The 15,127-nt window shown below is 32.4% G+C and overlaps 1 protein-coding gene across 1 annotated transcript in view; it reads right to left on the reverse strand.

Moving 5' to 3' along the window:
* LOC129004772 (uncharacterized) overlaps positions 1 to 14,812 on the reverse strand; it is a 30,406-nt gene extending 15,594 nt beyond the window's left edge. The window contains exons 1-2 of the mRNA XM_054433399.1: positions 14,684 to 14,812; positions 475 to 633 (exon numbers count right to left, since the gene is read on the reverse strand). Of these exons, the coding sequence (XP_054289374.1) occupies positions 475 to 633; positions 14,684 to 14,812 (288 nt within the window). The remainder of the gene's footprint in view (positions 1 to 474; positions 634 to 14,683) is intronic.
* Positions 14,813 to 15,127: the final 315 nt, after the last annotated feature.

The following is a 15,127-nucleotide window of genomic DNA, read 5'->3' on the forward strand; positions in this document are numbered from 1 at the left end:
TAAAGGCTAGCAGTGCGAAGTGTGGGATCTGTTTATGACGATTAAGGGTATCTAAGATTACGCGGTGCATTTTTATATCAAAGAATCCAGCATAGCCCTATCTATTTTACTGTGTTACCATGAGATGAGCATGCAACTTGGTGTATTCCAAGTGCAACTGAAGGTTGAGTATTAAAAAACATATTGGAGTGAGATATCTAGTGTGTGTTTGTTGACCAAGATTATTTACCTATGTATCTAGTATAATTTAAAAAAACCCAAACAATGAGGAAAGTTTTAAACCATTAAAGGCTCACCAGTCTTAAGATGTATTGGACAACCTTTTAAAAACCAGGCGACCACCAAAACTATCCAACTCATTATTTTTCTATGATGTTTTAGAAAAATTATTGGTTGTAGCATTGGCTATATACAGTCAATGGTTGTAAGGAAGGAAACAAATGAAAAATATGAGCAAACTTAACAAATAATTACCAGTTGATGCGAGTTGTGTCTGTGACGCGTCCCACCCCTCCGGATACCACTCCTCCCCCCACCAACTGTCACGTGACCTGTCGTAGCTGTGGTGACGTCATCGGTAGTCTGGGAGACTGTGACAGCCACTAGAAAACTGCATAACAATGCGGAGACAAGCTGAAACAGGACAGGTGCAACTAGTTAATTAAGCTATTGCAATTAAACACGTAATTAGGTATTAACTATTAACTATTTGTAATTGAATTTTTCATCACTTTAACTTGAGGGCTACTTTGCTGGAACGGAGTGAAGTGATTTTAGATTCATCTCATTAAGGGCAGTGTAGACCGTAATATTTAAAAAATTACAATACTAGAAAATAGAAATTGATAATATAGAAAATTAGAATCAACAGTTGGAGGTTTTATACAATTAAATACTGATGGATTTATTTATGATTATTATAATTAATGAAATATTTACTAACAACACACCTTTTCATATTATTTATGAAAAGTGTACGTATGGTGGATAAGTGACTGTTGTATATCTGTTTGTATACAGTTTTAGACGTAATTTATTGATCAAAATCATTACGATTTATCATTGTTAAAGTTGTAAGAAGCGATATTTTAATGTAAATAGAATGACATTTATTTTATTTCAATCTCCAACTATGATTCATGCTTAATATAAACTAAAGAGATTTTATCTTTTCAAAAGAAGGTGTTCATATACCTAATCCACATTTAGTTTACTTTAAGTGAAATATCCCAAATTGTCTATGGATTGTATCTCCCAATATATATATTACATGTTACAGTTGATTCAATCAACAGTTATAATTAGACAACAGTTTCATTACATCAGTACGGTTTAATTTCAATTGGTGGTACCCCCCTACCCCCCCTCCCAACCAAGGGCGACGCCCCAGCCGGGAAGCGAAATCACCATAGTTTACAGTCTTTCATTTTCCTTCCCGCTACAGAGTGAGTCACCAACTCATCATTATCTCATAATTCACCTATGACTACTAATTGTACTAATAAATATACCATTCGCTATTGGGTTTCGAACCAGTAGGTTCTTATATTGTCGAACATGTTTTTAATAAAATTTTGTATTTAGCCGGGTTAGTTTTCTTCCTCGTTTTCACCTTAATTTGGTTACAATGAACATATGTGTTACATATAATCACTCGTAATATCACCCGTACTATAGACAATTGACTCATTTCAACTAAATCACAATTGAGCCCTACACTATCTAAAGGTACATTAGGCTGCGATAACGACTGGGTACATTAGTCTTGCATTCTGCTATCTGCCTTTCTTGTTGTAAATGATCTACATACCGTATCTTTTGAAGGTATGATTTAAAGTAAATGGGTTTGACAGTTAGAATGCCCTCTCTGCTTTGCTATAATATGATGCTCTATTTTGGTACTAAAAACTTCGGGGAAATCCGCAATTAATTACGTTTTAGCGAATTTCCCTGTAGGGAAGTAGCTATTACCGTAGGTGGCACGGTAAGACCTAGACCCGGGACCGATTTACTTTTACATTTTGATGTCCCCCCAGAGGCCAAAAACACCATTCGTTCAAATTTTTATATATATATATACGAGGTGTTAGCCCGTCCTACGTACGGGAATACAGTAGTCAGTTAAAACCGTGTACAATTCAGATCAGCTAGTTTACTCAAAAGACAAATTTTCTTGCAGTTTTCATGTGAAAAATCCTCTTGTAAACAAATGTTGTGTGACCAAATATGTTTTTATTCCATCATAGGCCTATACGAAATGCATTTTAAATCCGATAATTTTACAATAAAACAGCAATTCTGCAATTTTTACGATGTGAAAAGCGTTGAAGTGAGATTTGCAGCCGATCGCACAGACGCACACTAATTTTAAGTAGCCTACAGTAGAGAGAGTAATAGTCAATTGAGAAGTGTATAGACCTAGTCAACGATACCACCTTCCATAGCATACCTGCCTCTTCCATAATTATTACCACCACAATACAACTACTATACACAATTTCCAGTAGGTTTGAATAGAAATGGCCTAAAATAAAACGATAATATCCAATCAAATTCACAGTACACATAAATCGTCACACCTATCCTTTATATCAATTTCACTGCATTAATTGCTAAATAAATAAGTGTAAACAATTAAAAGTAAAAACAATAACAGTTTGATTTGAAACAGCTGTTTGGTTCAAATAACATTAATTTGAAAAAAAGAACTGGTCACATGTAGCAGGAATATAAAAAGTAAACACGCTAGTAAAGCTAATGACGTAATTGTCAATGTTTATTATCCATACCGTTATCAGTTCTATCCTTAATAATTACCCACCCTCATTGAATAAATGTACATCGTAATTTCCCATAATAGTTAACTGAACACGATTTCATAAAAGGATGGTTTGTCTAATTGCAGTATCCTAGGTCAATGTTGACGTTGTGTTCAATCTGTCATCCATCTGTTTATCCGCGTATAAAACCCGGCTGAGGTTGTGGTGGTAATTTAAAATCATGATTCGTCATTATTCTTGATCTTCGTTTTATGACATCAATATTTCCGGGCCTAATCCAAACAAAGTTAAAGCAGAAAAACATTAATTGTAAACAGAAAGCTACCATGAAGAATTAAAACATGTAAACATTGTTATTTTTCTAATCTTTTCTTGAAAAGTGGAGCAGTAAAATAATTTGTACAAAGCCTCGATTTGTACTGTGGTTTAATTAATTTTGGTCTAAACTATTTTAAACTGTGGTCTAATTATCTCTACTAATCTTACTTATTTCCTATAATCAATGACAAAATAAGAGTAAATAAAATAACCTCATAGTTCCATAGTTTTTATTTAACCAGCTGTTAAAACAAATTATATTGCTCTAAAACAAATCGAAGATTACAAAGACTGCTTTAAAAAATAATTTCAACATCCTAGTATTTTACTATGTATATTTAATTAATCTATCATCCTCTTACAGAAGAATTGAACGTATCAATGATTAGCATTACACATAGTATAGCCTAAATAAGTCAACCGTAAGTATGTCTTTACATTTCTATCCAAATGCTGGATTCGTGACACAAAAGCTAAATGTTTACAGCTGTTATGTTAAGCAAATTATTTTATGCGAAAAGCTAGTTTAGAATCTTAGCGTCGGCTGCTAGACTTTTTAAAAATTAAAACTTAATTTCTAAAAAACTGGGACCCTAAACTAAAGTTATGGCTTCGACATTCCCTAGTTCTCAAAATTATCTTTCTTTCAACACAAAGAACATGAAAATCCGTCGAGTGGTTGATTCAGAATCGTGAAATAAAAAAAACACTCTTTCGTTTTAATATTATAGATATGTACGTCCGTGAACGCGATAACTTAAGTAATTTTTGTTCGATTTTGATGAAATTTGGTTTAAAGGTGTAAAGTGGGATAAAATTGAATGAGTTCGCGAACCAGCACGATCGGACCATGGGAACGGGGCTTTACGGGGGGTTTTATGGGGTAAAAATTGGTTTTTCTCATTTTTGACCCTCAAAACACAAAATTTCCCGATTTCTCTATATACCTTTTTAAAGAAAAAAACAAATAATTTAGTATATGAAAGTATTTTTGTTCGATAATTAGTAACGGAGAAAATTAAAAAAATTGTATATTTAAAATTCCCATGTTATTCTTATGGAGAATATTGTCAAATGTTGTAGTTTGCTTGTTTATGGATATATTTTGATCAAACTTGGCAAATTTATTTATTTTGTACTAAGCTATCAATATTTTACTCAAAAACACATTTTATTAGTTTCCTTGTAGCAGCAAACCTAGGTACTCGTTAAACCTAATGTTATTCAAATATATTTAACTAAAAATTAATTCAGACAAATGGAAATTCGCTTAGTCGGCAGGTTTGCTGTGGCGGGGGTATTTTTTTAGGGGGGTGGGTTTTGAATCTGTGGTTCAGAGGATACCACAATGGCCTGTTCCGCAATTATTTATGAAGTGAGCTACCTATTCCATACAGTTTTGAAATATAATTTGAAATATTAATGAGTATTAAAAAAAAAAATACCAAATATGCAAGCCCTTCATCAAAGAAAACTCTTAGTATTTAAATACAAGTTCTTAAAAACATTTCCGAAAGGTTTTATTTCTTCGACTCGGTTCTCACACTACTTAGTTTGAAATCGTTAATATACTTTTCATTCGATAATCTAAACCAAACACTTTACTGAAAAATACAATTATTGTGTTCATCTTATGGTCCATTCCAATGTTGATTGTCCATAGGACTCTTCCATCGAGAATGCAAATACTACGAATTCTTATATATTTTAAATTGTAGATGGCTGAAGTATGCTTAAATCGCCAACATCCAGTAAAAAGCAGTTCTATATAAAAGCCCCAAAGTACGTTGTACGAGTAGGCCTATATGTTGTAATTTCACATAAAATAATGCTGAGTCAAATAGTTATCTACTTAACGTCATATTTTATAATACTGCATAGGCATGAGAATGTGAAAATTTTATATTGAACCAGTTTCGTCTTTCGTCTTTGTTTTTTCAAGGTGTTTGAAGCCCGGTGTGTTGTTTTAGGATCGTATTCCAATTTCGCAAATCTCTCAAGTTTTTATATAATAAAGCATTATCAAATCAAATTGAAAAATTCTCTTTTATTGTTTAAACAAAAATAAAACTACACTCCCATTAAAATGAAACCATCTTAACCTTAAAAACTGCACCTTAAAAAAAATTACCTATAATTAAATGACAAAATATATTATGTTTTTAGAAGGTAATGTTGGACAAAGAACATTGTAATTGTGGTTTGTGGGTAAGATTTATGGATTCAGTGTAAAAAGCAATTACAGTGCCTAATGTAAAATAAAGAATGTCCATTTTTCGTAGTTAGTACATAAAAGTACACATTTTTTATAAGAAACATGAATATACAGATTACTTTAAGGAATATATATTCAACTTTTGTCCTAGGTAGATAATTCCATAATGGTTGAAGTCAAATATGTTAAGGATATCTTTAACGAAACCCAAAATTAGGTATCTAATACATTTATTAAATGCCCTTACTTACTACTAGTACATTGATATCGTGGAAACTCATTGAAATAGCCAATATACTGCAAACTGCAAACACTAAAATACAAGCATAACTCATAATTAATTATCATGCCTAAAATCTAAACTTTGGGATCGTAATTAAATGAGATGTTGAATATTGCGGCACCTTGTAATGACATTGACTATAAACCGTACTAATACCCTATATTTTACGGCGCCATTTAAGTCACGTGGGCAGAGAGCCATAACGTTCCTTGCTGGAGCGATTACTAAACCATTAGTGCTCTATAAAACCCAGCTACACCTTGGTACGTGTTTAACACCCTATAGAACTAAAAGAGACATTATAAATAAATATATAGACCAAAGTTTTGCTGATAAAAACCTATTTTAAGCAGTAAACATAAAAAAATGTGAATAACGAAATTACTGTATATTGTATTTACTGATCTCTGCATGGTTAACAAATAATAAATGAATAAATACTAGACTTAATTATAAATGTTCATTTCAAAACATTGTGCTTTTTTGTATCGCCATTATAGGTTTTTACCACTTCTCATAATTAGCTGTGCCAGTACCAGTGCCTTTAAAAGAGAACTATATTATTTTTGTAAATTCAAAAACGTGTTCGTACCACTTTACTTAGTCGGCTTTTTGCAATCACAAAGTTCATTGCCTAATCCAAGCAAAAAAAAAAAAGCATTGCGAAAACTAATATTCGTTCCTAACCGTGTATTTGTTACCTTTAATAAATATTCATAAAATGAAAGAAACACCATCATAAGTGTTTAAATAACCTGCAATGTTTTTATATGAAAATTATCACCAGATATTATTTAGGACTTACAGTAAGCGTTATTTAGCTTTTAAAGTAGCGTTTGACATTATTTATACAGTTCTGAGTTGGCAAATATTTGCGAATTACATCGGAAACTTGCGTTAGTTGAACAAACAATTTAGTTGCAACCAAACAAACCAGTTTATGCTTTGCAAATTCCAAGTTTGTCTTTCATTAAAAAAACAAATGTACTGAAAATTTATTTTTTAACTAGGCCTATATATAATTAATTACCCATTAACTTTTTACTTTACTTAAAGTTATCAATTGTTTTTGCAAAAATGTAGCGTAAATTACAAAATGTTAACAAAAATAAATAACGTCCACTTGTTGGTTTTAAGTGTACTACGGATTGTGTGTTATGGCAATTTGAATCATTAGTCTCTGAGGTTTACTACTAACTAACGTTGTAATGAATCTTTGAACCGAGATATTTTAGATTCCAAGTTGAAACATTGAAGAAGAAAAAAAGTTCACGTTGGGTTAAAATAAACATTACAACACTTTTTAGATGGATAATGTTAATTTTGTTTATTTATTTCATTCTTATATGTCTTTAAGCATTTTAACAATTTGTTGTATTTGATGAAAACCCGAGACATGAAAATGAGTATATATATTTACTATCCGTTTTTAATAAATATTAGAATGTAGATTTTTTCACAATATAGTTTTAAAGTCAAATTTATCATTCCAATAAATAAAAAAAATATATTACATCTATAAGATGGCCTTATGAGTTATGATTCTTTGAACTCATCAACAACTAGGCCTAAACCAATTTATATTTTTTAATAATAGATAAATGTACAGAGAATTGAGTGTATTTATTTATTTAACAAGATTTTAGTATTTCCAAACAATGTTTTGCAAAAAATTTACTATTACTTTAATATTTTTCATTGAAATGGTGACCATACAAAGTAGGTATTTTAAGCCAAGTATCAAAGGAGATTTACGCCTAATTACTAGCTAATTTTAAATAGCGTTTTATTTTTAAATTCTTAAGCAAATTTGTTTATACATATTATAAAATCTTAGTTTCCATTTGCATATAAATCACAAAATTATTTCATGTCACCTAATTAAAGAAATAGTTAATAATAACTAAAACGAAAGAATTGAGACGGGACCAATAATAAAGGTTAGAGTAGGGATATACAACTAATCCTAATTAAAATTATGACCTTAAGTAATAAATCATGTTTTACTATTTCACGAAAACCACTAAATAATCGCTCAAGTTATCAACCTAGTCTAATCACAAGAGGAGAACCCAGCCAAGTTTATGACGTTTGCCAGAGCAATTACGGAGAATCAGGAGCGTTAAATGATAGATATTACAATTCGCAAGTACTTGCCATGATGATGAATTGACGACGGCGGCAGCGTCGGAGTAAGCGCGCGTCTCTGTGTCCCCGTTATATAAATTGTCTACAACTCGTGTCAGTGAAAGTCATGAGCTTTGTTACTACTCTTCCGTAAAATAAACATCTCATAATCTAGGTGCGAGATTGTTTTGGTTGTGAGAAATTTAGATGTTCGTATTTCGTTGTGAGTTGGTTCCAAATTGCAATAGTTTAGTTTGAAGGATTTATTATGAGGTTTGGACAGTTTACACATTTCGCAAAGTTGGCTAAATTAACTCATTTTCTCCCTTCTTTCCAGACTTTATTCTGAAATGACGACCATACGAATGTAGGTTCTTTAAGCAAAGTATGAATGGAGATGCGTGTAAGATGAGTGGCACGATCTTGTAGTCGTGTTAGTGACTAAGGCCAAAATGTTCCTTAGACACAGCTGTTAATTAATACACCCACATACACCCAATGACAACTAAGGGACCTACAGTTTATAGTGGAATCCGAACCACATTTTGCCTTGTAATTAACGGGTTGGTCTAATTATCAGGATAGTACTGCGGATCGTCGTAGTACTCCCTAGTGCGGTAGTTAATCCACACTATGGAGTATCGCATCCACAGTTCATGCTTATAAATATCCACAAATATGTTATAATTATATGCAAAAAGGCATAATTGTTTGTTCAAGTTAAAGTTTAAATGTGCATCCAGTTCAGAAACATTTTAGTAACAAGTTCTTGGTCAGCAGTTTAGGTATTGATGCTGTGCTAAGAATATAACAGATTATGTCTTTCAACAAGATATTAAAAATCTAATCCATATTTATTGTACAATAGTAATAGCAGCATTACAATATAGGAATATAAAAACAATTATCACACGGGCTTTTGCATGTGTGTGATGAGAGTTCTCACTGGATGCTTAGATGGACAACTTGGTTGCAGTTATATCCATACTTATATCGTAAACACTATATTTGTTTCTGAGTTTTAGGAATGCATTAATTTGAATTTTTAAATAGTATTTCATGCACGTGGATGTGTGATTTTAGATCATTCATGAGGGTAAGTATAAAAAATGTCTAAGTATTACATACAAATGCACATTTTAAGATTTCTCGCTTTGCAGTGAACCACAAACAGATCATCAGGTTTAGGTCCAAAGTAATTTTTAAAAGCCTGCAGACAGTTAAATGGACCCATAGTTGTTTGCTTAAAGACGTTTCACCACTATAATCTATTTTTGTAAAAAAATACAACCGACTTCAAACGCTCTAAAAAGAATGAAATAATTTCAATAAAGTAAACTTTTGTATTAGGCAAGCTCACGTATTTAAAGTCGGCGCGGCTCTATGATGATTTTTGATACAAAATAAAGAGGGTGTCCATATTGCAGGTGACTATCTATAACTAAAGGTGTTAATCTGCATGTCTTTTTCATAGTTATGCGTTAAGTGTTATATTATTACCGTAATCAGATATCGGCATTATAGTGGTATTAACGAGTATCTTTAAAAAGATTATAACGCATTTAAATGTTTCTAACTTGGAAAAGTAACATTTTAATACTAAACTAGCTTCTTTTCCCTATCATAATAACAATTTAAATTATTTTCCTATTCATATAGAACATTTGTGTGTGTTATTTTCATAATGCATTTATTCTGAAGTAAACATAAAATACACAAAAATATTTTCTTTAATATATAAACAAAACAGTTTAGTATGTTTTTATATATTTATGTTATCCAGCTACAATTTATTGATTTTAAAAATACACACACAATATTTAATTTCAATCATATTTGCAGTTTGAGCCGCGCCGACTTGAAATACGTGAGCTTGCCTAATACAAAAGTTTACTTTATTGAAATTATTTCATTCTTTTTAGAGCGTTTGAAGTCGGTTGTATTTTTTTACAAAAATAGATTATTTCATGATTTTTAGTGACGGTATAATTTTTTTTGTATTAATTACTTGAGGTTTTTTGATAAGCAAAACTGATTGAAACGATCAAAAGTTCCACAGAACAATCATTATTTTAAAACTGCTTGAGTCACCTGTTCAGGTTACTTAATCAATGGGTATGAAAATAAACATTTTTAGATATTCCTTAAGAAAGAAAGAGTTGTTCATTACATTAGGCCTAATGAAAAACTAATTGTCTTGTCTAGATACATTGAAATGTCAGACATCATCGTTTCCTGCAATCGGTGTACTTCTACATTATAAAAAGAAATACAGTAACGTCTCAAGCCTTTTGGAACAATATGAAAGTTATTCCTCAGCTACCAGCACTAAAAAATCTCTCAAAAGTGGAAAATTGCTTGTTAACACGTATAGTATCTTTGGAAAATATTATATGAAAGATTGGTTCAGCTAAAAGTGGTGTAAATCATGTAGGGGGTTTTGTTTGCTCAAGATATAGCCTAGTCGAGATTGCAAATCATCTTCCTCTATGACTTTCCGAAGCAGGCATAATAGTATTGATATTTTATAGTAACTGGGTAGAGAATATTAATAAACATTCCACATCTGCAAATTAAATATGTATATGAAAGATTGGTTCAGCTAAAAGTGGTGCAAGCCATGTAGGTGGTTTTGTTAGATCAAGATATAGCCTAATCGAAATTGCAAATCATCTTCCTCTAGGACTTTCCGAAGCAGGCATAATAGTATTGATATGATATAGTAACTGGGTAGAGAATATCAATAAACATTCCACATCTGCAAATGCATGTTTAGTAACTAAAATATTTAACACTTTTAAGACAATTGACGACTATGCACTGTCACACTTCTTAGGTCGTGTAAGGAATAATTGCATTTGATTTATATTTAGACCTGTTTTACGAATGCTTTGGTTTTCACAATACACCTTTATTTGTCAATATCATACAGCTATTCACTGAAACATATGTTTTTGTAAGTCAGAATATTCAATACTAAAATCAGAATTACTGTATACACAAATCAGGTCAAACGTTAAAATACATTTTTTATAGTAACCAAAACAAAATGCATTTTTCTCAATGTAATTCATTTAGGCTCCATGGCAATAAATAGTGTATTGATCAATATGAAGCAACTGTTTCACGAAGAATTGTCTGTAGCTTCATTTAAATGGTTTCAACTAACAGCTGTAGGAATGTTATTATTTATTGCCTTCTCTGCACAAATGTAAACAATCTGCACAAATGTAAACAAAATAAAAGTTGAATATTTAAGGTTTTCAGAATTTTTCACCGAAACAAATATTATACTTAAACATAATATATAAGGTACCAAATAGAAACTCTCCTGGTTATTTTGGTGGTAGAACCACACTGATCGGTAAAAGAATCACAGAGAAATTGGTGAACATACATAGAAAAAAAAAAAACATCGCCACAAACAAATTGAGAACCTCCTCCTTTGGTTGGTAGTGGGGAAGTCGGTTAAAAATCCAAATGACGCAATGAAAATATTTATTCTCTCTAAAAATTCTATAGACAAATTACATCTTTATTTGATTAATCTTTACTTCATTTTGATTTATTTTACTTTTAAAGTTCAAAAATATAAACTAGAGGTCGTCCAGTGGTCGAAGTCTCGACCATAAATACCTAATGCACAGACTTTTCTATTTTCACCCCACGCTGTAAAAATGAAACATGTGATGATTGTGTAGCAGTCTTCCATTTGTTTAGATTTTCTGTTCATTTATCGTTGTTATTTCGTCACCAGCTTGGCAACGCATAAGGCCCACGTTATTTTTTTTATTAAACGCATTTTTAGTGCTATATTTTTTTACCTATTTCAATTTATAAAGGGATTTTGCACATCTAAAGGAAAATATCTTACTACCAGTATGCGTAAATTTTCCCTGCGATGCACACGAGCTGAAGGTTTGAAAGAAACATGCTTGCCTATTAATATAGCTTTATCATGTTCTTATAATTAAATCCTTTAATATCTTTCTACTTAGAAACCTATTCTCAGAGAGTAGCAGGTGTTTACAACCTTTTTTTATGTGGTACAAACAAAAAGGTTTACTATAACTCCTTGATCCAGGAATTAAGTTTTTACTACATATATCCTTAAAATTACCATTTTCAGATGTGGTTTTAGCTTCTTCGGTAAAAAAAAATTAATAACCTTACAAATTCGTGCAAGTTTTTTTCTAAAACTTTTATAATTAAATTAAAATAATGGATATTTAATTCTTAAGTCAATGTATATTTTTCTTAATCTATTTTGTGATTAATTTCTGCAATGCAGTTCATTGTAGTTGAACATAATTTAAATGAGTCTTACTAAATTACTTATACCTACACGTTTAATTATGAATGACTATATTATTAATAAACTTGTAGTACTCTTATGTCATAATACGTTACACGAATGTCCGTTGTGACGTTTACATTAATTGTTATGAATTACCATTAGTATAAAACAACTCCAGTTTTCTTAGCAATTTTTTCCTTAATATTCTTAGAAGATTAAATGCCAAAGTAAATAAGATACACATTTCATTGCCAAATAACTCAAGCAGACACTGTTATGATAATATTGCAGTGTAAATAACGGTCTGTTTCCAAGATAAAATGAGAGCTCGTTCATGTTTCCAGGAAATTTTCCAAAATTAATCAGACTAAGAGGCTTGAGGTGTCACTCAATGTTAACAGGGGATCAACAAGCCACTGCTGCTGTGCCCAGCTAACCTGCCCTGGAAGTGACAGGCTTCTAAAGCTCTTCTTTTAAAATACATGCATGTAAAATCTCGTCTCTAATCCAATTTACTCTAAAAACATTACCAAGAACGTACATTTAGTTTGGTTTTAGCTCCTATGTTAAGCATTTAATCAATATAATTCCAATATAGTTCCGCAGTTAAGGCTCTTTCAATAGCTTTGCATAGGTATGCATAATGTGTCTTTTAAAGTTTTTTATAATATTCATTGAGAAATGTAGCAAAATTATGTGCATACTTAATCTTTTAATTTTGTTTCCATGTAGACAAAACAATATTTAGGTAATTTATTCTGAAAAAAGTGTTTTAGACTAGAACAAATTCCGTTGTCCTTTATTTGCATAGTTTTTTTGTAGTTTTTTTTTGTCCTAGGAACCAATGCACGGGTGTGGGATTGTTTTTCACATTACTTCAGACTAGACCTATGAGTTGCGGCAAATATCACTTAGAAAAAATCTATTGGTCACTTGGCGGTATTTGAACCCGGGACCTCAGGGACTGAAGTCCCGCGCTCTAACCACTACCCCAGCTTACTCTCCTTATTTCCATAGTGGCGAGGTGAAACTAGTTGCCACTACACAAAAAATGGTTACTGGATACAGGTATTTGAACTATTTTACAATTTTTAATACCGGAAGCTCCATAAAAAAAAAATTGAAGACCGGGGTAAAAGTCCTGATTTAAATATCAACACTGCAATACCTATGATTCTTTACGATTCTATTCTTATTGTTATAACACGTCAGCGTATTCGGTAAAGTAGTCCATGCACCATGTAGAAATAAAGACATGCTAAATTGGTATTTCAGCATACAATTGATTTTCTTCAATTTTTAATATAATTAGCCAGCTTTCAAATTTAAACTAAGAGATCATTCACACACACACAACAATCCGTCGCAAACACAATGCCAACCTCACAAAAACGAGTCACATTTCCCCAGAGATAGTTCCGCGTTGTGCGCATAAGATGCGTACCCAAAACATCCAAGGCATAACACTAACAATGAGACAATGTTGATGAAAGTGTTATGCCTTTCGTTGACGTCGTCACCCGAGCGTTACCTTAGCGTTACGTTACACAACAACCAATTCAGGAAGGTCAAAGTGAAGAGCTGTTATGTCATAATCGACAAACTATTCACCTGAGTTTGTACTCACTCAGCTTTGCAGAGCTTGTCTATCTTTATTGAGTTTGTTTCCTAAGTGTTTCATGTTTGAGTTCAAAGTAGTTGTGCTTTTGATCAATCTCAATAACGCCATTGATTATATCTTAGGTATAAAACGTGTAGTTGTTCGCACAGATTTATTTATCCAAACGACATAAACATATTAATAATAAACATATTAATGAGCTGTAATATTTAGTTTACATTTGTAAATTAACTTTATAATTTTGTTTTGTTTTGTTTTTGTTGTTATGTATATAGTTTTTTTTTAACAGTATCACTTATTGGTCTAGAATGATCTTAATTAACTTATATTTCCAATTTAACTTCTAAATTACTTTACGCCACACTACAATATTTTGACGAACTTCCCACGCAAGGATTTAGTCCAGAAAACAGCCAGTTTTCCGCCAGCTTAATCAAATGGGGTTTCATTGCGTACTACTGTACTGCAATGAGTTTTACCGGACACCAATCAGCTGATTATACTGTATTTGGGTGGCAATGAGTAGTTATAAACAAAAACATAACCTCTCTTAGAGGTTATGACTAGTGATTTTTAGTCCTTTAGTTGGTAGTAATATATAAGGATTTGTACAGATTTAGTAGTATGGCGTAAACTACTATCGTAGGCCTACGTCACTCGTCCAAAATGTGTTTACCGGACTCGTATGGTAATCCCGTACTCGACTTTGTCTCGCACGGGAACGGCCACACTCGTCCGGCAAACACCTATTTTCAGGACTAAGTAACGTAATATACTATTTCTTTTCACCTAACAGAGACGATGATGGGGAGCAAGCGACAGTTTAAAAAATACTTATATGATATGATTATGTTATGGAACATGATAATAATGATTAATGTATGCTTTTAGATTGAATAAACAATACACCCAACAGTTGTAAGGAACAGAATTTTTATTCATATTTACCATTACATTTAGAAAGACTCCCGGCTTCATAAAACGAGTTTTATTTATGAAAATAAATTCCTTACGAAATGTGTAATACACATTTGTGTAATACAGGGAGCGGCAGAAATATCTGACGGTTTTCAAGCGAGTACAGTCCGGCAGCCGTGTGGAGGGGGGTGGTGGGGAGCGGCTCATTCTCAAGGCCAAGTGTGAGTGTGACAATGACAATTTTAGTCGCCATGGAGCAGTGGAGCAGTATACATCGCGCGTTTGCCGTTGAGGCGTTTTTTAAAAATGGCGATTCTGTTGTTGGTACGCAACGTAAGTTTCGGAGGCATTTTAATGTGGCTCGTGGGGAACCTATCCCATCCCGAAACACCATCAAATTGTGGGTGGATACCTTTAGATCACAGGATCAACTGCAAAACGTAGGCCTACAGGCCGTCCAAGGCCAGTGAGGACGCCTGAGAACGTGGAGCGAGGGCGACAAGCTGTGCTAACGAGCCCGCATCGCCCGGAGCGTAGACAAGCTGCTGCTTTTGGCATGTCTGATCGC

Source organism: Macrosteles quadrilineatus, unplaced genomic scaffold (assembly GCF_028750875.1).
Source record: "Macrosteles quadrilineatus isolate MER2022 unplaced genomic scaffold, UCM_ALF_1.0 Scaffold_11__1_contigs__length_5352618, whole genome shotgun sequence".
Classification (NCBI taxonomy): Eukaryota; Metazoa; Arthropoda; class Insecta; order Hemiptera; family Cicadellidae; genus Macrosteles; species Macrosteles quadrilineatus.